Source organism: Candoia aspera, chromosome 1 (assembly GCF_035149785.1).
Source record: "Candoia aspera isolate rCanAsp1 chromosome 1, rCanAsp1.hap2, whole genome shotgun sequence".
NCBI lineage: Eukaryota > Metazoa > Chordata > Lepidosauria > Squamata > Boidae > Candoia > Candoia aspera.
This window is the reverse complement of record NC_086153.1, coordinates 219519502-219544966: the sequence shown is the minus strand read 5'-3', so window position 1 is coordinate 219544966 and position 25465 is coordinate 219519502. Positions and strand designations below refer to the sequence as shown.

The 25465-nt window shown below is 39.0% G+C and overlaps 1 protein-coding gene across 2 annotated transcripts in view; it reads right to left on the bottom strand.

Moving 5' to 3' along the window:
* Positions 1–25465, bottom strand: part of HSPBAP1 (HSPB1 associated protein 1) — a 66029-nt gene that overhangs the window by 34497 nt on the left and 6067 nt on the right. For both annotated transcript variants that reach the window (XM_063288795.1, XM_063288796.1), the window contains exon 2: positions 2939–3118. In XM_063288795.1, coding sequence (XP_063144865.1) covers positions 2939–3118 — 180 coding nt within the window. The remainder of the gene's footprint in view (positions 1–2938; positions 3119–25465) is intronic.

Genomic DNA, 25465 nt, shown 5'->3' with positions numbered 1-25465 from the left:
AAAGGTGAGTATTAACATCTGTTTGCTATTTTTCAAAATCCTTTTTCTTACAATTGCTCTCAACCTACCGGCATTCTTTCATCTCGTATGATTACCTTTAATTCTTACCATAGAAAGGCAGTTAATAGAACCAAGGTGATAAGGGACTTTCTCTACAAAATGCTGTCAATGGAAAGGGCAATTTCAATGGTGGGGCACAAAACTCTTTCAAAAATATTCACAGAACTTGTGGATTGGATCCAGTAAGTCTCTTCTTTGGACAAGAAAGAATACTGAGGGCCACTGAAGATTCCTGATGGACAGAGAGGGTGAGCAACTTTAGTCAGTTCCTCCTACCTCCTAAAGCCACCAATGCAATCAGCCATACTGCTCTGAAGTCTCCCCCGATCCTTGAGCTGACTTTAAGGACATACAGTGAATGACAGTGACCTGGAAAAATAGGGAAGAATTGTTTCCCCACCTTAATAAAGTGGGAATGTCCCATGAATAGAACTGCACTCATGGGAACAGTAGTCTGAATCTCTAGTGCCTTTTAGAAAGGTCAAGGAACGGAGAAAGGAGGTGACTTGACTGTTATTGTAAGGAACTGCATGTGTAGGTTCAAAACATTTCTAGTACACTGGGTTGCCTGAATCTGGTATATAATCTGCATGTCTGGGCTATCATCAATTTTCCGCAAATTCTTGAAAAAAACTATTAAATTTCTTACTTGGATATTTTATGTGCAAAATTCTGGTTATTACTGAAGTAGTCAAAAGATTGCATAGCTTGTTCTCTGACCCTCTGAACAGAGACTATGAGCTAATTTATCTCTGATTCAGCACGAAATACAAAATTATTCATTCACTAGACAACTGGGACCTGTTGGGTCATCCTTTCAGAGATATTTCCTTACCTAAACAGAGAAACAGAATGACCATGGGCAGGCAAAAAAGCAGTGGGAGCAGGAGCAACTTCTGACTTTCTCCTGGCTTCCCTATTGACTTTGCTTGTGGGAAGCCAGCAGGGAGCATTGGAAATCACTCTGGCTCCTCCTTGACTGACCCACGGAACTGCCTGCCACTTTGCTGAATGGAGGGGGAACAAAGGGAGTCATGGACCGCAAGGAAAACTGCACCTCCACTCCCAATCCCAGTGTGTCCCCAAGGGCCCCCTCCCTTCACGGAGGAAGAGGGCTCACCCATCAAACACTGGCACCCCCCAGCCAGCCATACCTTACCAGCAGGCATTGAGTCACTCCCTCATCTTTCCCTCATTGCCCACTACCATTAAGAGATTTCAAATTTCAGCCTCAATTCCAATCACCACTTGCCTGTCAGGCCTTACCGCCAGCTGATTGGGCACAGGAGCCAGAGAGAGGCAGGAAAGAGGGCAGGGGTACACCCCTCCTCTCTTCCCTTGTGCCATGCAACTTATGGGTTTCTGGGAAGTATAGTTGGAAGGTGTAGTGATGCTGAAGCAGCCACAATTTTGCCAAATTTCAATCCCACAGGAATGGGTCCCAGATTTTGGAGGCGTTCTGTAAGTCAGCCCATTTGAGGTAACTTAGTTCATAAATTGTTGCCCTATGATGCATTGTTTCGCCCCATTAAAGGTTACAAACAGAAAAACAGGCAGAAGACTTTAGTAGCATATAGATTGTGAATTATTCATGTTTCCATGGTAAATAATTAAAAGTTATCAATTAACTTTTTAATTGATATCACGCCCCAGTGATAACGGAATAAGCAAAATTTTAAGAATGAAGTTATCTTGAAAACCTCCGCTCATTAAAAAAAATCTGTATGATAGAAAGCAATAGGATAGTCATAACTTTCATGGTGTGCATCAAGTCATGCATTTGTCTTGGACAACTCTCTCAGTTACTGGTTCCTTTTTAAATATCAAAAGATGGGGAGTAGTCTACAAAAAATCCTTAATGTATTTTACCATAAAATGCCTTACCTCTGAAACTGAGTACTCTGTATCCTAATGCTGCCTTTCAATGAATGTTGCTACCAAATTTACTGTATATAGACAACTACAAAGCTGAAAGTGTGGTATTTAGAAAAACAATCAAATAAGAGAAAAAAAATCTGCCATCTATGATATTCCATAGTGAACGTACAGTATAAGTGATCACTCTTAGTACAGGCATGTTTCTTAGTAGAATATTTTGCACAACATCTTTCATCAAAGACTTCTAGAGGCCTTTACATGAATAAAACCAGATAAATTTCATGTAAGTACTAGAAAACAGCATTTTCATTGGAATATGAAAATCAATATTGATGCTTAATCACAGCTCCTTGGATCCCAGACATATGTTCTATTTACTATGGACAGATTCCAAACAATAATTTACAAGAAGAGCCTTAACGGGAATTTTCAATAGCAAAAGGTATACTCTTCATTCAAAGGTACTTCCTTTCACTCTTTTATGTTCCATATATTTATACATAGGTATTTTACAGTATGCTTTACTGAATCTGCAATATTTTGTAGTGTATTTTGTTCACTGTAAACAAATATGCTGTACTATCAATTGTAGTATAGAGTGAGCAATCTCAAACATTATGTCAGTGGGCTCCCATTCATGCAAGTAAACTTCCTCCCATCCCCTACGCCAGAATCTGATTGTTAGGATTCTTCCAGACATTTGGAGTAGATATGGAGGTGGAAGGCTCAAGGGGAAAGAAGAAATTTGTTTCTTTCAGAAACACTGGCTAGTGGACAGATGTCAGTGGATATTTTATTTTATTTATTTATTTTATACTTGGAGGGCACCTAATTGCTAATCTTTCTCACAATGGACATGCTTTGTTGTTGTTCTTTGTCATTTTAGAATGGATAATATTATTGTGAGCTATCCTGTCACATTTCCCATGTGTTTTAAGGAGAAAATACAACTGGAGTATCTGTACAGGGAGAAATGAGAAAGAAGGTTGTACTTCTCTACCTGTGTCCTTCCTTCCTATTCTAAAAAGTATTTTCTTTCCAGCCAATAGACTAGCCAGATGTGTAACATTCCAATGAAGTACCGGCCAATCGAAAGTCATGTTGCTGAAGACTGCCGGTTTTTGAAGAGTCATCACAATTTCTTTAGCTTCTTCTGGTGTAAACGGTTTGACCTGCTTACCTGAAAATGAAACAGAGATTCATATCAATGAGTTATCATATGAGAACAGCTGCAGCATCAAAATATAAATGACCAAATACAACTTTTCCATAACCTGTGCACTTCAAATGTTTGTTTCATCAAATTTTGATGCCATCCCAACAGGATTTTTTAATGCTAAATTAGAATTCAACAATGATTTTCTAATATGCAGCACAGCATCGTGATTTAGAATTAACCTGAAATTAAGCTCAAGTCTCTAAGTGACAAATGTTTAAAGGAAATGTAGTGGGGAATTAACAGCTTTTTCCAAATGCTGGCTGGCTGACAGATAGACAGACAGACACACGTATGTATGGCAATCTTCCCCAATCTGATTATGGTGGACAACAATTTCCATCATCCCTAGCTATTGGGCATTCACTGGGGACTGTGGGATTTGTAGTCTGATACACTTGGAGGCCAACTTGGAAAAAGCTGGTATAAAGTGTTGTCATGAGATGGCTGAATATGCTGATGAAATCAGTTTTCTGTAATTAAATATTTTCTGCAGTGCAAAGGAGTGTCAAGGCTTTTTAAAAAAACTCGTAAGTTTAAAGAAAGAATTTTAAAAAAAGACTAAACAAGAAGTGTGCCTCCCCAAGGACTATGCTAATCCTAGAATTCAGTTTATTCCTGAGATTTATATGCCCCATGGAAACTGTCATCCTGAAATGTTGGCAGCCTTGAATAAACTCTGCACTTTTATAAAAATTGCCCTAAAGGGACATGTTAAATGGAAGGATCTTTTTTCACACAAATGTAACAGCCCTACAGAAAAAAAGAAAGCAGGTTATATCTGGAAATCATAAAAAAACCTTCCCAATATGGATTATTTGATTAAAAGTTTTTTTGAAAAGATGAAGAAAATTTGTTTGGTTCACTCAAAGTTACTTAAAATCCCAGAACTCTCTGAAAGTTGGATCAAGGAATATAGTCTCCTCTTTCATCCTGCTTTTACAACACTATAATCTGTAAAAGGATCACTGGAGATACTTCTGTCCCACTTTTCAGTTTAAAAAAATCAAGTGGTTCTCAGATCTTTGAAAATCAGTAGCAATAATAGGCAGCAAAACTTAGTGAACAGTAGAGCAGTTTAAAATAATCAGAACACTGATAACTGCTTAAAAAGTTATATGCTATGCAAATGGAACCATCTTTTGCTGATACTTCATTAAATGGCAATTCAAACAGAAAACCATTTATTTATATACTTACTTACAATAAGCAAGATTCCCCTAGCAACTTAGAGAAGCAATTTAAAACCATAAAAGAAGTAAAGCACAAAACAACTTTAAATAGAATAAAACTATCTCCAACATAAAAACAAAGGCAGCAAGAACAATACTGGGATTGGGGAAAGATAACTACAGGTCTTATGAAAAGTTGGTACTGTTGCCATCTATTATTTTATCAAAATTCTGTTAAGCATAATATAGCATAAAGTAGCTCCTCTAAGCTGATTTCCTTCAGATGTGTTAGACATCATCTCTTGTAATTTCCAGCCATGCCGTCTCGGAATTATGGTAATTGGTGCAACACAGTTTGGAAGGTCTGGCATCGTTTATTGGACAATCCATGTTAAGTATTCATGAAATCACTCGAGTTTTTGTACCTGTCCATTCAAATTAGAGTTCAGTGCTCCTGCTGAAGAATTTCATAAACCCTCAGTATTCTTCTGAAGAATTTTTAAAAGGGTTGAAACTATTGTCTTCAACAGAGCAAGGAGGAAATTGTCAGAGCCAGGGATCTGCATTCTTAGACAAGTGCATGATTAACCTGTAGAATTCATTGCCACAGTATGTTGCAATGGTGATTCCACTGGGTGGCTTTAAAGAGGGATTAAATAAATTCATGGGACACTTGTCTGTCAAGGGCTATTGGCCTTGAAGGCTCAGTGCACCTCCTGGCTGGGAGCAATGTGCCTCCAAACACCACTTGTAGGAGAACAGTGGTGGGAGGGGACTATGCCTCTGGCTCCTGTTTACAAGTACCTCAAAGACATCCGGTTGACCACACTGAGAAACAAAATGCTGGATCATGATGGGCTTCAACCTCATCTAGCAGAAATGTTCATATACTATATACTTATGAAAGAATTCTACAAACTCTTCTAAAAACTAACAGTTGTGTATTGCGTGTTGTGAGTGATTCAGAACCAGTTTGGTGTAGTGGTTAAGGTTATAAAACCAGTTCTAGGCCTTCCTTAGGCATAAAAGCCGGCTGGGTGACTTTGGGCCAGTCAGTCTTTCTCAGCCCAACCCACCTCACAGGCTGATGTTGTGGGGAAAACAGGAGGCAGGTGTATTAGGTATGTTCACTGCCTTCAGTTGATCATACAGTATATATTTAAAAAAAAGGTAGGATAAAAAACTAATAATAACAACCACCACCACCACCCACAAGGATTTCTTTAATTATCTTTTACTTTGTGGTTTTGCACATCAACTTTCATTTTTGTAATGTCGGCAAACTTGATGATATGATATTCATAAGACTGAAAAGATATGAATGAGACTTAACTTTTAGCCTCATCCTCTGCTCCATGTAGAAAGCAGTGAGGGTTTCACAGGAGCTGTACAGTATTCTCTGCCCTATGTTGTTTTTCATCCTCGCAAAGGGATATTTGTCAATCACCAAGTAATAAGCTGAATGCATAGAAAGCAAGATTAGGCAGAGGAACATGTCCAGTGGTGAGCAACAATTGCAGATACAGCTACAACTCCTGGCAGGCTGGCTTTCTGAATAGCTTAACTGGCTGCTATTGGGCATACCATTGTGGTGACCCTCAACCTGATATTAAGGGGAAAATGTGTGTGTGTGGGGGGGTGTTTAAATATTTCATGATAATGAAGGAGAACAAGTTCCCAGGACATTTTTAAAAATGACAAAGTCTGGCATTTTGTTTCTGACATATTAGATTCTAAGTCCCTTTTTACTTATTAGAATTCTAGCATGCTTCCTGACACCCATTCATTTCACAGTAATAAAGCACAGAGGTAGCCTTCCATGATCCGGCAGCTGTTCTAGCACTGTCTCCTTGTGAAATGCAATAATTCCTAGTTAAACTGTGCTTAATTGCTGCACAGCTGTCCTTTCGCTCATTTTGGTTTTGTAGATTTTTCTACAAAAGTTCACCATGTGCAATACATCTGGACTGAAATTCTAGGCCTGTGGAAAGGCATCCTAGGGACCATAAAGCAGCATGGATCTTCTGCCACAGAAAGAGATGTCCACGAGCAGAAAGCCTCTTTCTTACTGGTACAAAACAAAAACAAAAACAAAAAACAAACCCACTCTGCTTGCTGTTCACAGCACTAATAGTAGAAAGGAGGCACACCAGAATCCAGGTCTTCTTTTTGGCAGATGCCGCGCCCCCCATTCCTCCAGCGCACCACCAGAATGGGAGATAAAAGTGGGAATACTGATCATCAGGCAAGAATAGAATCAGAATGACACCAGTTTTATTCCATAATTCAACCCCTAGTGAAATCATCCTCAAAGCTTTATCAGCCACTATAAATGCAGTCCTCTGAAGGAGATAACAAACCACAGTGCCTCTTTCTACTCTAATACCCCTTCAGGAAGTGAAGATAGCCAGTCTTCAGATTTCAGGTGGAAACAAAACCTATTTAGTTTCTAGTGGAAATGGAGAACCGAGAACCACTCTGGCAGCTGCCACAGTGGATCTTTACTAAAGTCTCGGATGTCACATTGAATTGGGACAAGTACGCCTTTTTATATTGGATTATTTTCTTTCCTTTTATAGCTCTGAGTATCCCCCCCTCCTTTTTTTCCCTACCAAATTAATAATTAAACTGATAAATGCTAACTTTGTACTATTTTGAGAGGTTCATGGGATACTGCCCAGGCAACAAGCCTTCTCAGTGGTGGTCTCCATTTTATGGTACACACTTTCCTTAGAAATGTGGCTTGCCCCTACTCTACAAGTATCTCAAAAAGAGCCCAAAGCAGCACTGTTCCAGTGGACATTTGACCTTTAGGTTAAATGAATGGAGTACTTGTTTTTTAACTGTTGATTCCTATATATGCCCTTAATCCTTTTCTTTTAAAAAACTTTGGTTGCCAAAACTTTCATTAGGATTGGGGGAGGCTATAAATACAGGTAGTCCTTGTTTAGCAATCACAACTGGAACTGGCAACTTGGTTGTTAAGCAAAGTAGTCGCTAAGTGAAACTGTGACTGTGCTTATGAACTTACTTCAGCTTTCCTTTGCTTTACAGACCTGTGAAAGTTGTAAATGGAAGGACTAGTCGCAAAGTTACATTTTCATCACTGTTGTAACTATGAACGGTTGCTAAATAAGACAACTGCTAAACGACAACTACCTGTATTATGAAAATAAAGACATAATAAGCAAAATTTATTACATGGTATCCAGGAAGAATGATTGCAATCTAACTGTCAAGGTCAGCCTCTGCATGAAAAGCTGAATTCTCCTGATTGCCCAGAACCAAAGTCATTGCAGTATTTCACCAACTGAATGGGATCCCAACCGAACTGGGATTACGCTTCTCTTTTTGCCCTCTTCCCTTTCGATTTCTTTGAAGCTTAGCCTGGCAACCTGATATGGTGCTGTTAGTACAAGCTAATTTCATCCTGTCAGCATGATCAGGGAAGCATTTTCAAGGGCAGGTCATTCAACTATGGTACATCACTCATCTTTTTCAGAGAGCTGCAAGCATAAGCAAAGCATTTCATGCACGTTCATTAGACCAAGAGCTTTCATCTTTCTGAGCTACTGCTTTGTTAGTCCAGTAAGGTGTTCAAAAGTATACCTGGAACACTTTTCTTTCTGTCCAGATGCCATCCTACACTTGCCCTGCCAGAATGAGTGAATCCAGCAGGGTTTGGGATCTGCTGGATCTTTTACCACAGATTTTGCTTTCTCCCCTTCTTTGTATTTTTCTGTGCCCATATTGGTAAGTAAAAGTAAACCTATCTAAGCCAAATAATTTGTAAAACAAATGGATACAAAGATACTGAATCAGTTGCCTCAGTTGGCCACCCTACTTCCCCTAATGAAAGAGCCAAGTGTCACAACTTGAAGTCAGTATGGACAGTACCTAACATGGACCATCCCCAGTTATTAGAATGGGACTTACACATACCCTGTTGCAGATGTCTTTCAAGAAACAGTCTGGGAAGACGGGAAATTTTATAACATTGTTACATGATCAGAAGGGAAAGAAGTTTTGTCACCTGCAAACTTTCCCATCTGCTTTCACTTTATTTTGGTAACGTTAAATAATTAGACATATTTGCACAGGATGTTTGTGGTAAAGTGTACATCAAAGTAAATGAGAAAATTAATGTATCTGTTTTTCTCCAAATGTTATGCAGTTTATTGTCCCCTTGCTCTTAGTTATACATATTTCTTTGTTCTTCGTTACATGCATTTATTTAGGCCAATTTATTACTTAATGCAAAATAATGGTTGGTTCCACAACAGCAGCAGCTATGGTGTCCATGGGGGAGGGGAGAGGGGTGGCAAGTGGGGTATCAGACTGAGGAAAGCAGAAAGATTGTGTGGACACCCCTGAAATACAGATATAAGGGAAAAAACACTGAAATAAGTGAAATATATTTCATGTTTCTATTGTCCTCCATGGAATTGAAATAAAATTAGACACCACCTTTTTCTTGGTGTGGTATCCATATTTTCAAGACAGAGGGCTATATTTGCTGGATCATGCAAAGAAAAATAATGACTGTGAGTTTTTCCTCACCAATTGACAACTGCTAAGACATTAAAGACGAAATCTGTGTTCCTTACAAAATGATCTGTCTAGAAAAAAAAGATTATATCTCAGCTCTGGAAAATATGACACCTTGTTTGCACAATCAGGAAACAGGCCAATTGCTAAGGTAGTTATTTTGGAGTTACTCTTAGCCATTTTACCTCCATCTTCAATAAGGGATGGAAAGGGAAACAGAGAAGAAAGAGGATGGGGTGGAAGAAAGAAATAAAGTAAGTATGGGACTAGCCAGAGGAACATCACCAGGTGTTTAAAAAAAAAGATATATGAAAAGGCATGGAGGAAACAAGGAAGCTGAGCATAACTGAATCACTGGCTGAACAGATTTTTTTGTTGGACAGCACATCTGGTCCAGACTGTTCTCTCCATGCCTCTCTCTTCAGCCCTGCCTTACAAAAAATAAAAAGGGTCACTTCCATTTCTTCTTATCTTTCATTCAGTCCTATCATTTCTACCTCCCCTCTTTTTTCTGTCTTTCTCAAAAGTGGTGGAAGGGCTGGCAGAGTTGTAGAGTTTTCCATTGGCTTCTTTTTTCTCAAGTTGCTGCCACAAGGCAACAGAAACACCAAATGAGAGCAGCTACTTGAACTGGCTTGATTGGGATAACACTCAAATTCCTCCACCTTGGCTCTTCCTAACACAGAGTCACTCCAGACGCAGGCTGGCACCCCCACTACCCCAAAAGATGGGACAACATACACACACACAAGGCACAGGCAGCTCTCTTGCTTCCCAATCCTGCATAATACTCCAGGATACGACAGCTGTTTTTGTTTTCTAAGTATAACTTCAAGGAAGTAAAGATAGCCTAGGAGCAAAGTACACTTAGTACTCACTTACCAACTGCATTTGTACCTTGCTCACTTTGTACCTCACTTACCAACCACAACTGGGACCGGCAACTCCTTCACTAAGCGATGCGGTTGTAAAGTGAAACATCACATGACCACAGCCGACTTATGTCAGTTCTGGCTGTGATGGTTAAGCAAATCCTGCGCAGTCGTTAAGTGCAATATCACATGACTGCAACTTGAGACTTCCTGCCAGCTTCCCCAATGACTTTGCTTGTTGGAAGCCAGCTGTGAAGGTCACAAATGGTGATCACATGACCGCGGGACGCTGAGATGCTGCAACAGGACGTGAGTTTGAGGACTGGCCGTAAATCTTCTTTTTCAGTGCCATTATAACTTCAAATGGTCGCTGAATGAGCAGTCAATAAGCAAGGACTTCCTGTATTAACCACTAGTTTAATTTTTTTCAACAAATAGAAATTAATTCAAAACAAAAAAACAAAGTGGCAGTGGCAATCACTTCTGGCTCCTACCAAGAAAAATGCATGGATCAACCCAAGAGGTCACCAGGAACTGAGCTTGACTCAAAGGAGAGTTTAGTACAGGGAGTCCTTATTTAATGACCACAATTGGCCTGATTAGAAGCCACCAAACCAGCAAGGGGCCTGAATCTGAATCTTTCCTTTACTGTCACTGAAAATAGACAGAGAGCTAGTTTGGTGTAGTGGTTAAGGCCCTGGACTAAAAATTGGGAGACTGTGAGTTCTAGTCCTCCTTTAGGCATAAAAGCCAGCTGGCTGACTTTGGGCTGGGTGACTTTCTCTTTCAGCCAACCCACCTCACAGGGTGGTTGTTGTGGGGAAAACAGGAGGCAGGAGCAAATGCTGCCTTAAGCGGTACAAAATAAAGGCAAGAGATGAACCTATTTAATACTAATAGTTTCACAGAGAAAGGTGCACAGGAATTTTAAAAAATTAAAGAGAGCTGTTGATAACATTAAAAAAAAATCTAATTAGAATTCAGTGAAATTTGCTGGCAAGGTTTGGTCATACAGAGAGGAGAGAGCACAATGTTCTGATTTCATTTTATTGCACAACCCAGTGTTTATATCTGGGAGTTCATTTTAAAGGTTATGCATATTTCTCTCGTTTTTTTTAACATCAAGCCCTATCTGAGACTTTTTCTGGAGGTTTGGAAAAACTGGAGTTGTTTTTCCTTCCTTTCCTACATAGATGGGGGGCCAAGTGGGATGTGCATATATCACAGCCATTTCTCTAGGCAAGCATCTTGCAAAACATAAGGTTTGGTGCTGGAGCTAGGGAGGTATGATGAATGAAAAATAGCAAAGGTGGTTTTGTTTTCCACATAATTGGCACCAACGGCACAAAATGAGATAGGATGGGGTGCATGATGGATGTGGAACAAACAGTGGCAGGAGGACATATGAACACTCAGTATTTTCTAAGCTTACACCTTTACAATCCCACAGCCTTTCACCAGACTCCTTTAATATTCTTGCTCCTGGGTATGAGGACTAACAAACAGCCTGAGCTCCAGGCTAGCCCTATGATCTATCATTTTAACTTCCCTGCCCCAAAGAGCTATGACTGGGAAGCCTCACTAAAATAATTCACTGTGACTGGAAGGTAGAACCCCACCTCCTCCTTCCCCCACTCTATTGAGATTTTAGGGGGATACACATATTGTGTAGAAACTCAGAGATGCCAAGTGTTACAAAGCCAGAACCTGCCACAGACGTAGCTCCAGCTATGGTGGTCTCTTTTCTAGGCTAGGAGCTGGCTTGCACTTAGGGTTTCCTCATGCAGACATTTAAGCTAAACATATGAATGCTGCAGGGAAGCCAAATCAGTTGAGTGACATTGGTAGGGGAAGGGAAATAGAAGTGCTTTGGTTCAGATGAGTGTCTCTTAAGCTTTTTCCTCCAGGATCCCTTCTCACTTTTAAAAATTATGGAGGACACCAAAAGAGCTTTTGTTTGTATCGATATTTACTGTATTAAAAATTAAAATTGATGCATTCACTGCCGCTGGTGGGGACGCGGTGGCGCTGCGGGTTAAACCGCTGAGCTGCCGATCGGAAGGTCGGCGGTTCGAAACCGCGCGGCGGGGTGAGCTCCCGTTGCTCGTCCCAGCTCCTGCTCACCTAGCAGTTCGAAAACATGCAAATGTGAGTAGATCAATAGGTACCGCTTCGGCGGGAAGGTAACGGCGTTCCGAGTCGTCATGCTGGCCACATGACCCGGAAGTGTCTATGACAACGCCGGCTCCAAGGCTTAGAAACGGAGATGAGCACCGCCCCCTAGAGTCGGACACGACTGGACTTTACGTCAAGGGAAACCTTTACCTTTACTACTGCCGCTACTGCTTCTCATGATTGTTTGATGGGATTTTATTATTGTTTTATTTTTCAACATAGGCTGGCAAATAATTTTGATTTTGTGGACCCTGAGAGGGTCTTGGGGAACCCCCAGGGATCCTAGGACCACACTTTTAAGAAACACTGGTTTAGATAACAGTGACTTTTGCTTAGACCTCTGCCAGATCTGGCCATCATATCAATCTGAGTCATGAGTCACCCAAATCCAAAGCACATCCTTTGTTTGTTTGTTTGTTTGTTTATTTGATTTCTATAGCTGCCCATCTCAGCGAGTGACTCTGGGCGGCTTACAACAATAAAACTATAAAACAATTAAAACAATTACAATTAAAACAGTTAAAATATAAAATAAATACAAAATAAATATACATGGCTGCCAGGTGAGTAATGCATGGATGTTAATACAGCCAAGAGACAGGACCATCCACACGCTCGAGGCTCCAGGCCCAGGCACAAAGCCGGGTCTTCACGGCCTTAAATCTCTATTAATAGGGTGACATTTTAACAATTTCTGCAATTTTTGCTCAAGTCTTCAACAAACAATCGTATTTGACATTTACTGAAAGGTTTCCAAAAATGTGGCTGATTGCATTGATAAGACTATTTTATTAACAGAGAAAGCAATCTATCTTTTGCAAAACTAGTTTGGTATTGGGTTTGCCTTTAAAAGAGAACATCTTTACAGTGGCAAATTCAAATTGGTGGAATGCAAGACTCCTAACTGTGACACCGCCTCTGTGGCCTATTTAATATTCATAAATAGCCTTGCCTCTCCTGCTGAGTTTTAAAACTTTAAGGGGAAAGGCAACATCATTCTTTCCGATGGTCCTCCTCCTAACTTTTAGTGAAAGGACCAGCCTACCAGGGAAGAATAGTTGCAAGCATCAACTATGTCACTCACCAGCTTGCACAGAGTGAATGTCCCTTGCTCCCGATGAGAAAACTGCTCAAACACAGTTATTTAGATAAGAACAGGAACAGCAGGGGCTTTTTCTAGCTGTTTCTACCCTTATCAAAGCTTCTGAAAAAAGCAAAGCAAGGCCACATTTCTTCCTCCAGCTCTCTGTGCTTAACAGGGGGCTGAGAGAAGAAACTTGGCAGAAGGACAAAAACAGCAGGCATGGTTTTATTCATTTTTCCTGCTGTCCTTCTGCATAGTTTATTGCAAATCATAAAAGCATTTGCTTTTTCTCATGTTCTCCAGCAATTATAGAACACTTGGGATTCTCTTGTTTTTTCAACTGCATTACTTCTATTTCAAGGTTTCCGTGATAGTTTTCATCTGTGTCCTATCCCAAGATGGTGGGAAACTGTGCCTTTCATTTTCAGAAATCAAAGGAGACTGAGGGGCTGCCCCTGGCCTTTGACATGGCAGAAACATGTTTGAAATATCTACCTAATCACCTTCAAATTCACCAGAAAATTGTCAAGGACTATTTTGAATGCAGGGAATATTTACTGGTGATGTCAATGCAATATAGAAGTTGTTTAACATGTAGCATTTAAAGAAAATGGCTTTCTTTGTTCATGAAATCTCATGTCCCTGCATGAAACATTAGGGCTAATACTCCAGATATTGTTGAACTACTGTCCCAGAAGTCTCAGTAAACATGGCTAATTGGGGTACGGGGGGGGGGGGAGTTATAGTTCAGCCACATCTGGTGGGTCACATGTTCTCCTCTTTGCATACAAGGCTAGCCCCCATAGGTGTCCTTTATGGAATATGAAAAACACATATTCCTAAGTAGTTTTTAGGAAATCTGGCTGCTACTGATCTAAAACTAACCAGATATATCTGAAGAAACGTGCCGCATCTTGTACAAGTCTGCCTATGCTTGAAAAGCTTCCTTCTTCCTTCCAGCATCTGAAGCATCTCTGGTGAAAATTTAAGAGAAGAACTTCTTGACAGTTTTCCTCAGACTCAGGAACTCCCCCTGGTCCAATCTGATGTCCACCAACAGGTGAAAGTATTTTCGTTCAGACAAACCCTTGACCTTAGAAGCACTTTTGACTGATATTTAAATACTATTTTGCATTTTATTGCTGTCAGCTGTCTTGTACATAGTTTGGTGGAAAGCAACAGCTTTAACTAACAAACAAAATGCTGTATGGTATTTTTATTTGTATACATATGCATTTTGTGGTTCTAATTATGAAATATACTTCTTCAGAAGTTCTGCTTGGGGCATTTTCCAGATATCTTGCTTATAATGGCTAGAATGGATTTCTGGTCCCTAGCAAAGTCTTCATCTCTACAATGGCCAATAGTGTAACTTTCTCCCATAATTAGTTTCCTTTTTTCCTGGTTTGGACGTATTCTTCATTTCATGGGTTCTTAGTACTCTCTCAGCCTGGTTATTTTCTTGAAGATGTTTCATTACCACAACTTATGATGTCACCTAGCCTGATAATGAACTGTCTGCAAGAAAACAGCCAAGCTCAGAGAGCACCAAGAATTCAACAGTTCAACCCTGAGCTACATATATTTTCTTCTATTGGATTCATTTCATGGATTTGTATCTTGATAAGCAGTCTACAATACCAACAAAATGTCATTTGTACCATCATACAATAAAAGGTATACATGGAACAAATCTATTTGGAGCAAGAGTGACTTCTACACCCACCCCTCTCTCTCCTAGGACCTTGCCCACAGGTTGGATGATGCTGGACAATCCCTGTGTTAAGATTATTTCTTGAGTACTTCTGTTGATGATACTCTGATTTCCCTGGAAGCAATAGGAGTAAAACAAGAAAAATCAGAATATCATCAAGGAGCACAGTGAAAATATGGGACTAGAATTAAATATAAAGAAGACCAAACCAATGACAACAAGTAGAACAACCAGCCTTAGAACTGACAATGAAGATATCAAAGTGGTGGATAGCTTCTACCTTTTGGGATCAACCATCAACAGTGAAGAAACAGGAAATCAAGAAATACACTGCAGACAAGCACTTAGTAGAGAAGCCATGAAGTCCTTTGAAAAGATATTTAAATGCCATGATGTGTCTGTATCTACAAAGATCAGAATCGTGCAAGCCATGGTATTCCCTGTGATACTCTATGGAAGCAAAAGTTGGACTTTGAAGAAGCAAGATAGGAAGAATATTGGCACTTTTGAACTTTGGTGTTGGAGAAGACCCCTGAGAATACCATGGACAGCCAAGAAAACAAACCAATGGATCACTGAACAAATCAACGGAGAGTTCTCACTTGAAGCACAAATAACAAGGCTCAAATTATCCCACTTCAGATGCATTATGTGAAGACCCAGCTCTTTGGAGAAGGCTCTAATGCTGGGAAAGGTGGAAGGAAAGAGAAGAAGAGGATGACCAGCAGCAAGGTGAATGGACTCAGTTACAGTGGCGATGGGTGTGCTGTTGGAAGAGATGAAAGTCCATGAAGAAAATCTACGTATGTGATTGCTAAGAGTCAACAGTGACTTGATGGCATGTAATCAATCAAAGCTTCCAGATTCACTTTGCTATCAGTGGTTCTTAAATGAAGTTCAAATGGTTCTTCCTGGATGTTTCCTGTGCTCTTAAGGTCAGATGTGGCCTATGACTCAGTAGATATTTGACAACCTTTACTTTCAGTGGCTGGATTCTTTTCATTTAGCATTTTCATACAATGCTAAGTTATAAAATGGTTCATTTGGCATTTTGGTTCATGTTGTGTGAACTCAGCTACTGTGGCTCATAAACCATGACTAAGCTTGTGGTGTAAACCTAGCCAACTGTGATATATTTATGACAACCCATGGCTTACTGATATATTAGCCTAGTCAGTTTCTTTCTTCTTTCATCTACATAACACATCCCTCAACATAAAGCGACAATTTAATCCAACCCACTATTTGACCTTAATGAATATTCAACATACAACTCTAGTGAAACCCTTCTTCCATCTTCATTATTAGTATTACCCATGAACAATGTTAAATCAAGAGAGTAGGAAGATAATTTTGATCTCTGTGTTTTCACCTTTTCACTGTTTTCCTTTCTTCTCAAGGAAATTAATTTTGATTCAGAAATAGGGTGGGGGCATAAAGTATCCTGAATATACAGGAGAAAACTATTCATAATTCTCAATTAATTGTTGAGAATTGTGCAGAACTTGGAAAAATAAAGAATTTAGCACAGCAGGATTTTTGTGGAAAAGTGGTCTCAAAGTTGTTAAGAAGTTAAATGTACTGTCAATTATTTTGAATAATTTAGCAAATTAGAAGAATTCATTTCATGCCAGGAGTTGTCTTCTTCCAACATATCCTGCTGATTAAATATAGGGTTTAACTCAGAGGTTTTAGAATTATTTTCCAAAGAAAGAATCAGTTTTACTAAAATAACAATCTATTTTTAGAGTAAGTGATATCCAGCTGTTTTTCTAACAAGCATATAATAATTTATCAAGCTAACATCTTGGAGACTGGGGAATCAACTGTGAGATTAAAAAAAGAATCCATGCATTACTGTAAATTGTAAAAAGAAAGAATGAAATCTTGCATATGTCTGCTTCATTAAGCCCCACTGAGCCCAAATGAGGCATATTTCCTGGTTGTAGGATTACCTAGGACTGCCAATGCTCATTTTCCTAGAAATAGGTTGCATTCACTTCAATGGGATTACTTTTAAAAAGACCAGTAACAGAACTGCAATGCAAAAGATTTACTGATAATATGGTTAGGTAAAAGGCAAGTGCAATTAGGTGGTTAAATAATATATTTACAGAAAGAATAATATTAACAGCTCTTTCTAGATCTCAATCCTGAAAATTCTATTCAATTGAGCTTTTCCCCCCTTTTCTCTTTTGCCACTACTGACAGATATGTATAACTTATAATAAACTTTGGTGACTATAACTAGCATTGATCTTCTGGCTTGCCAACTAAAACCAATCAAGATTTTTTAAAAGTCTAACAAAAACCTTTAAAACGTTTCTGGAATATTCAGCATTATTTTTGTAAAGTAAATAATATTCTACAGTTTATAGCTAAACCAGGCAAACCCCAGTAGTTTCATAAATCAGGAATGCAGCACTCACACATACACCCAATTTGAACTGTATAATATTTATAGAGAAAAATATATAATCACAAAGTATGTCATTAAAGACAGCAAGGAACAATTAAGATTAAGATTAAGAACAAAAGGGGCTGAACAAGGAGCCTGTATAAAAGGGAATGGATTTAAGAATAAAAGTGGTGAAATTATTCAGGATCAAAGGGAAATGTGGGATTACTGGAAGGAGTGTTTTAGAGATTTGTATTTTTCACATACAGTGGTATGTGAAAAAGTGAAATTGAAATGGATACTATAAATGTTAGTATCCAAGAAAAGAATTTATGAAAAGGAAGTTGTAAATGCTGTGATAATGTTGAAAAATAGTAAGGCTAGAAGCATAGACAGTGAAACTGGATAAACGTTAAAATACCAACATAGTTTGTTTATAGAATGGCTGTGTGACTTATTTCTCTTACATATGAAGACTGTATCCCTGCCTTACCACGGTGTAAGGGAAGAATAATGGTATTTTTTCCAAGGAGGAAAAAAATCACTTATTAAATAGTGAATGTAAAAATGACAAAAGAATCAGTTTGTTAAACTCCTTAGAAAAGTGTTTTGGTTGAAGTTAGAGGAAGGAGATGAATTTGTATATCTTGGTAAAATGTTTACTAAAGTGTGAGAAAGGATGGAGGCATTATAAGACTTGCAAATGTTGCTAGAAAGGTGGTGCCCAGTACATGGTCTGTTGCAAGTAATGAATAAACGTTGGAAGAAACAAAAATGGCTGTGTATAGGTGTGTGCTTCTGCTTTTTTTTTGTTATATGTGACAGTTAGGTCTGTGAGGAGAAACACAAAAGCTGAATGCAGTGGGGATGTGTTAATTAGGAAGTGTGTGGAGATAGGATGATGAATGAATGTGGACTGAATATGAAACTGAATGACCAGTATGAAATACATATGCTAAGGTAGTTTGGTGACATAAGGAGAATAAATGAGAATAAAGTTGCAAAAGAAATATATGAAAAAGGAGTGGATGGACCGAGAACCTTTGTCCATTAACAACAGGTATTCAACAGGCATAGTTTTCCCAATAACTTTTCTCCAGTTAAGGAGAATCTTATTACTTTCTGCTTGTCACATAAATTATATAACATCAGAAAAAAAGTGCAAGCTTTGCCTTTTTTAACAGACCGGAAGCATATAAGGTCATATTTCCATTGATGTCACAATATTCAATATTCCAATTCTTTATACAATCTTTTCCATGTAAGATCCACAGTCTGCCTCTTCATTATTTAACAAATCTTTTGGTTAAGGCAAAGCTGATTAGATGTTCTAAAGCATCTAGTGCCAAATTTGTATAGGGGTATGCGTGTGTGCGTGTCTGCATATGCATGCATGCATATATATACATATATATACATATTGTAAACCGCCCAGAGTCCCTCTTCTGGGGGAGATGGGCGGTGGCTAAATTTGAGTAATAAATATATAAATATAAATATAAATATATATATATATATATATGAAAACTGACAGATGGCATTCTAGTAGAAATAAACCTAGAAGGAAATAACTATGCAATTCGATCTGTATGAAGTATCTTATCGACTAGCAGTTATTTACTGCTAACAGCACTGGAGGCACACATGCACCCTAACTGTATGCTGATTTTGGCACGCCTGGCTCTTAATAGAATTGAAGCATTATTATTTTTATGTACATTAAGACTACTCCAAAGCAAAGCGTAGTGAAAACAATTTGCACTTTTCTGCATGTAAGGATATATCCTACTGTACATTAAGATGTAGGTTTTAAAAGTACTCTGTGATCACTTAGATTTGGTTATTTGGTTATTTGGTTATTTGGTTATTTATTTATTTATTATATTTTTATCCTGCCTTTTTAAATATACTGTTTGGTCAACTCAAGACAGTGAACATACCTAATATTCCTGCCTCCTGTTTTCCCCACAACAACAACCCTGCAAGGTGGGTTGGGCTGAGAGGGAGGGACTGGCCCAAAGTCCCCCAGCTGGCTTTCCTACCTAAGGCAGGCCTAGAACTCACAGTCTCCTGGTTTCTAGGCCAGCACCTTCACCACTCCAAACTGGCTCTCAAATGTTTGACTATTGTCAAACAGAAAACCAACTACTTGGGGCTCAATCACCTAAATATTCAATATTCTGCACATTATAAATAAGTCACATTCAATTTAGTGGAGCTTTCTTCTAAAGAAATATGCTTAAAAGTAGAACTCATGTTGACAGGTCTAATGAAATAGCCATGTGGCAGTTCCCTGTAATTTAAATTATATATACTTACCATTTGCACATTTATTTTCTTCAGGAATATGATTAATCTAATTTTTACCATGATTTTCAAATAGCAGGTGAAGCTTTTTAAGATGTACATTGCTTATAATTGTCAAATCATTTCTCTCCCACCAACTTTATTTATATTTATAAAATTCATTATCTACTTTTCATTAATGGGTTACACAAGATAGAAACAATCATATATAATTGCAAAAAAAGAATTACAACTTTAAAAATTATTTGCATGGCAACAAATACATAACTGCTAAAAGATAGTACAGTCTCCTTAACGTTGAGTTTTGACTTCATGGGTGTGTACACATAGTTTTCTCAGCAATAATATGGGAGTGGTTTGTTGTTGCAGTCTTCTGTTTGTTTGCTTTTTTTTTTCAACTTCCTAGTCTAGTCTACAGCCCTGGTATTTCCTGGTAGTCTCCCATCCAAATACAAACGAGGCCCACGCCATCCACCTCACTTTATTTTATTTATCTTCAGGGCTTATATAATGCTCCAATCAAAACTGACTCTGAGTGGCTTATCGAACCTATTACAGGTTAGTACAGAGACTAAAACACAAATCACAAATCACAATGTAATATAAAATGCAGAGCCAAAGATAAACTCTACATCTATTAAACTCCAGATAAAAGGAGGAAGCAGCCCACAATATTCTCCCCCATCCCCAAGTCCTGTTGTAAAGCCCAATTCTGATGGCCTTGCTGAAACCCAGCAAAGTAGGGGCCATCTGGATCATGATGGGAATACTATTCCAAAGATGATGGATAGCAATTGAAAAGACCCACCTCCAAGGCTCCTGAAGATGGCAATCTCTACATGAAGGGACCCGAAGTGAGCCCCTTCCATCCAACAAGAAAAACCAATTCAGAGAATACAGTTCCCAAAATATCCAGGTCCTTTGCCATGAAGGGCTTTAAAAGAGATAGCCAACATCTAGAATTGCATCTGGAAGCCCACTGGTAACCAAAGTAGTTCTCAAAGTAACAGTGTCACATGAGTGGATTGTGAAGTGCCTCCTACTACATTTTAGACCAGCTGTAGCTTCTGAGTGGTCTTCAAGGCCAGCCCCATGTAACACACTTCCTAATAGTCCAAACATTAGGTGACTAAGGCATGAGTGACTGAGAGAAGAGCCTCATATTCCAGGAAAGGTTGTACATTTCACAGCAAATGGAGTTGTGAAAAGGCCGTTCTTGCCAATGCTATCCCCTGCTTCTTGAGGAGGACCTGAGAGCCAGGAAGGACCTCCAGACCACAAATCAGTTTGACACAGGAAAGCACAATCCCATCCAATACTAAAAATGGAAATCTCAGGAATAGCATGGCTTCCACACACCAAACACCTTCATCTTGCTGAGATAGAGCCGATGTCCTGACTTAGAGCAAAAAAATCACACTGAGACAGGGGCTTGGTCTCTAGTGTTTATTATCTGCTCTAGTATGTAGAAATCCTGCCAAGCAGAAGGAGCGTGGGAAACCCACACAGATAAATCCCAAAACTCAAGGCAGTTCTGCTCTTAGTTTCTTTGAAGGACAGTTCAAAGCCTCTAAACTACACATGCATTTTCCCCCCTGGATAGGGGCCCCCTCCTGCTCACCATCAGTACTCATGACAGCCTAAACCTTTTCTTTCCCATCCAGACCCTAAGAGCTTCCAGGCACTGATACAGCACCTTGACTGTATTACCAGTTGGCCTGGAGTTTAAATAGAAAGCTCGGTATCCACAGCATATTGAAGGTATCTTATGTCAGCCTCATCAGGTAGACCAGACTAAGAAACAGACACTGTGTGCTCCTTGAAGCCATTAGTGGGCAGCTAGGACCACTGAACGGAGCAGAGCTTAACAAAGCAGAGAAGCTGCACACAGAAAAAGATATTATCTAAAATAGCTTTAATGAGCACGTTAGAGAAATACAGGTTATTGATCTTACACACTTAGCCCTCCCAAGCATAAAGAATCACACACTTAGACAAAGTAGGTTTAGAAGTAAGAAAAAGAATATCTTACTCATTTTATTCGGTCCAGTTACAGTGGAGAGACGACTTCTTGTTCTTCTTTTGTTCTTTCCCTAAACTTAATGAACTCTCAGCCCTCATTGCTGCCAAGAGCTGCATGCAGATAGGGGGGGAAAATCCTTCTGATTCTTAGGCCTACTGCATGGCCCAAGATGGAGGGAGAGCAGCAAAAGCACGCTGCCTCCTTGGACAGTGGAAGGAGGAAGAAGGAGAAAGTGAGAGAGGAATGTGGGAGTGGCAACAAACAGCTTCCTCACACATAGTTTGCATCCTAGAGCGAACCATCCATATGCTAATGAGGCATGCTGATTTGGTCAGAACTCCAACACTCCTAAAGCTACTTTTACGAGAACAGCTTTAGCAACAGAATCTGGCAAGTCTGAATGTGCTTCCTTTCCTCCCTCTTTTAATTCCATGAAGGTGGGGGGGCAGTTTACAAACTATTATTTTGGCTTGGCTCAAGTTTCGTTTACCTGATCATTGTCTTGGTAATGGATCTTCCCTCTGTCCTTCAAGGCCATCCTCTTTATTCACTACGTCTAATTCTGTATTGGCAGATGATCTCCCCAAGCAATTTCATGTAGAAATTGAAGAGTGAAGAGAATGCTGAACCTGTGGCCCCCCATATTCAAGGGGCCTCAGACCCAACCTTTGCCTCCAGACCATCACTGACTAAAACACTTCAGGAAGGAGAACCACTCTAGTAGGGTGGCTCCGCTCCCAGCCCCTGCCTTTTGTGATCAGCAAAGTTTGACTAGGTACTGGAACCTAGCTGGACAGCAGAAGACACAACAGCAAAGCAGCACAAATTCAAAAAAAGCTTTGGTGCCAACTATGAACAGTGAAGGTTCTGAGAATGCTCTCTCTTTAATTGCTATATACTGAATTCCTAACAAACACAGCACTATCAAGAGGACATTCCAACTCCATCTTAATGACCAAGCTGATACATAAAGGAAAAAAATAATCAGGTATTCCATCCAACTCCAGCTCTGAAGGGCCAAAAGTTGGTTCATTAGGATAATGGCAGTCACTGCAGCTTATTTAGAAGAGGTGTAATATATCCATTACAGAATGGACTACCTCTTTAACAACCCTGCCATGGCATTCTGTACCAGCTGCAGCTTCTGGTCAAATTCACAGGCAACTCCATACAAAGCATATTTATAATAACCCCAACTTATGGTTATCATTTGTGTGGATCAATGTGTACCCTTATCCAAAGCTACCTGAGCCAGCCAGAACAGGACAAAAGCACTCCTTATCACAGGTAAAACTTGGGCTTCCACTGAGAACAATGGATCCAGGAAGACCTCCAAATGACATACTTGGTCCAGAGGAGGCAACCTCCCTAACTCCCAGAAGGAAGAAGTCTTACTCATCGTTTCAGCCTCACCTAGTCCACCATTGCATCTAGATACTGATTGTGACCCTGCACAGCTTCTCCCGATTCTGGAAATCTGGTTATTGTGAGCATATTGACATCGCTGTATTCTAAGCCCCTCCCCACTTCATATGGATTTTATATAGTCTAGAATCCTTCGATATCCCACAGCTTAATTGCCATGGGGCTAAAGTATAACCAGCAAATGTTATTATTTCAAAATGCGTCTGCACCTGTATTTTGCTCATATTTTACCTCCCTATTTATAAGGAGGCCTAAAGATATATTGCAAGGCAGGCTACAGAAACAGATCTATTTCCATGAACACGATGGAGTGAAAAACTGAAAGGGTAACAACGCCACCACCGAACACAAGTGAAATCAGCATGTTTACAAATGCATTTGTCCTCTGAGTGAAATAAAGCTATCAACTGGCTGCAAAATAAAAGTAATTTGGCATCTATCAATTTATCAACAACATGCCATTCTTTCACATTAACTAATTTTGATGGCATTATAGCCTACAAAATCCCATGGAATGCTACACTCTGCTAAATTAATTGGGGAGGAAAGGTCAGATCACTACAGAAATATCTGAATATAGGCCATGGCACTACAAAGCAAAGCAATTTAAAATGTTCCAATCCCAATTTATTATTTCAGTTATGATTTTAATTACAGGTAAATACGAATAACATTAAATATCTATCCTGAAATATAAATTCTATCTTAAGAGGTTTAAATTCAGACTTTATTTTAAAAAATGTGGCTTGGTCAAATGACTGGTTAGGGATGGAATAAATTAATATTCTTATTAATATTCTTTTTTTATAAGAATTTCATTAAGTTTAAAGCAAAGATAAAAACTACAAAAAAGCAAAGAACTGCAAAAAGAAAAAAAAACTAAAAAAAGTGAGAAACATAAGAGGATTTTTTTTTTAAAGATTTCATAAGAAGTGACTACCAACTTTCAACAACAAGAATATATAGCAATTTCCATAATCAATCCCTCACTCTATATCAAACCAAGATCACATTATTTCTATAAATCAATCCATCAGCACACATAAAAATCACTAAGTGCTTGCTCCTTCCCTTTACATTAAAGAAAAAAAAGTATAAATGTCTAAACCAGCTTCCCTCCCCTAAACACAACCTTTAGTCAATTATTTCCTTCCTAACAGTATTCTACAGTATATATTTCTGTCTACTATAGTAAAAATCAAATTATAAAAACATAGAAATTGTCTACTTTTATAATTAATAATACTACAACCATCCTGACCCTACTAGACCTAAAACCAAGCAATTATTATTATAGCTTATAAATACCTTATAAATCTTAAAAATCAAGCAAACCTTAAAAAGAAACCAATAAATCTTAATCCAAATCATTACAAAAACATAAAATCATAAAAACCTCATTGTCAATCCAAGTAAACATTCTTAATTTTTTACCTCACTTCAAAATATGTCAAAACATTTACATATCTCCATTTTAAATACAAGGCATTTTTTCATACAGGAATCAAACAGCCCAACTCCCCGCCCCCAAAAAACTCAGCCTTCTCAGCAAAAAAAAAAACAAAAAAACCTCCCACAAAACAAGTTCTCTTCTCTCCCATAACATTTCCCCAGAAAGCCATAACAATCCCCCAGAAAAACGACTTCCTGTGTAGTCTGCTGTTCAGATTGTCGTTTTAACCCCTTCAAGATCAATATGTAGTCTTTGCCTGGCATTACTTTGATCCCGCTGTCAGTAAAAACACCATCTTTACCAAAATCTCCATCTTCCTCTATAACATCTTCAGCCAGACACACTTTAGAAATAATATCTTCCCCAGTGACCTGAATATTCTGCACGATAGCTTGACAGCACTCCAAGAGAGTCTCCTTAAAAGTCTGCTTAAGCTCTCAGCAAAGCTCTGAGAAAATCTTGAAATCCTCCATTTTGCAGAATTTTGCCAAGACAACTCACTCTGCATAACAAACACTCTCTTCCAACAACCTAAGAAACGGCTTTATACATGGACTTCACCAGATGGACAACACCGAAATCAGATTGACTACATCCTTTGCAGCCAAAGGTGGCGGACATCTGTACAGTCGGTAAAAACAAGACCTGGAGCTGACTGTAGTTCCGATCACGAACTTCTTGCACAATTTAGGATCAGACTCAAGAGATTAGGGAAGACCCACAGATCAGCTAGATATGAGCTCACTAATATTCCTAAGGAATATGCAGTGGAGGTGAAGAATAGATTTAAGGGACTGGACTTAGTAGATAGGGTCCCAGAAGAACTCTGGACAGAAGTTGGCAGCATTGTTCAGGAGGCGGCAACAAAATACATCCCAAAGAAAGAGAAAACCAAGAAGGCAACATGGCTGTCTGCTGAGACACTAGAAGTAGCCCAAGAAAGAAGGAAAGCAAAAGGCAACAGTGATAGGGGGAGATACGCCCAATTAAATGCAAAATTCCAGAGGTTAGCCAGAAGAGATAAGGAATTATTTTTAAACAAGCAATGTGTGGAAGTGGAAGAAGACAATAGAATAGGAAGGACAAGAGACCTCTTCCAGAAAATTAGAAACATCGGAGGTAAACTCCAGGCCAAAATGG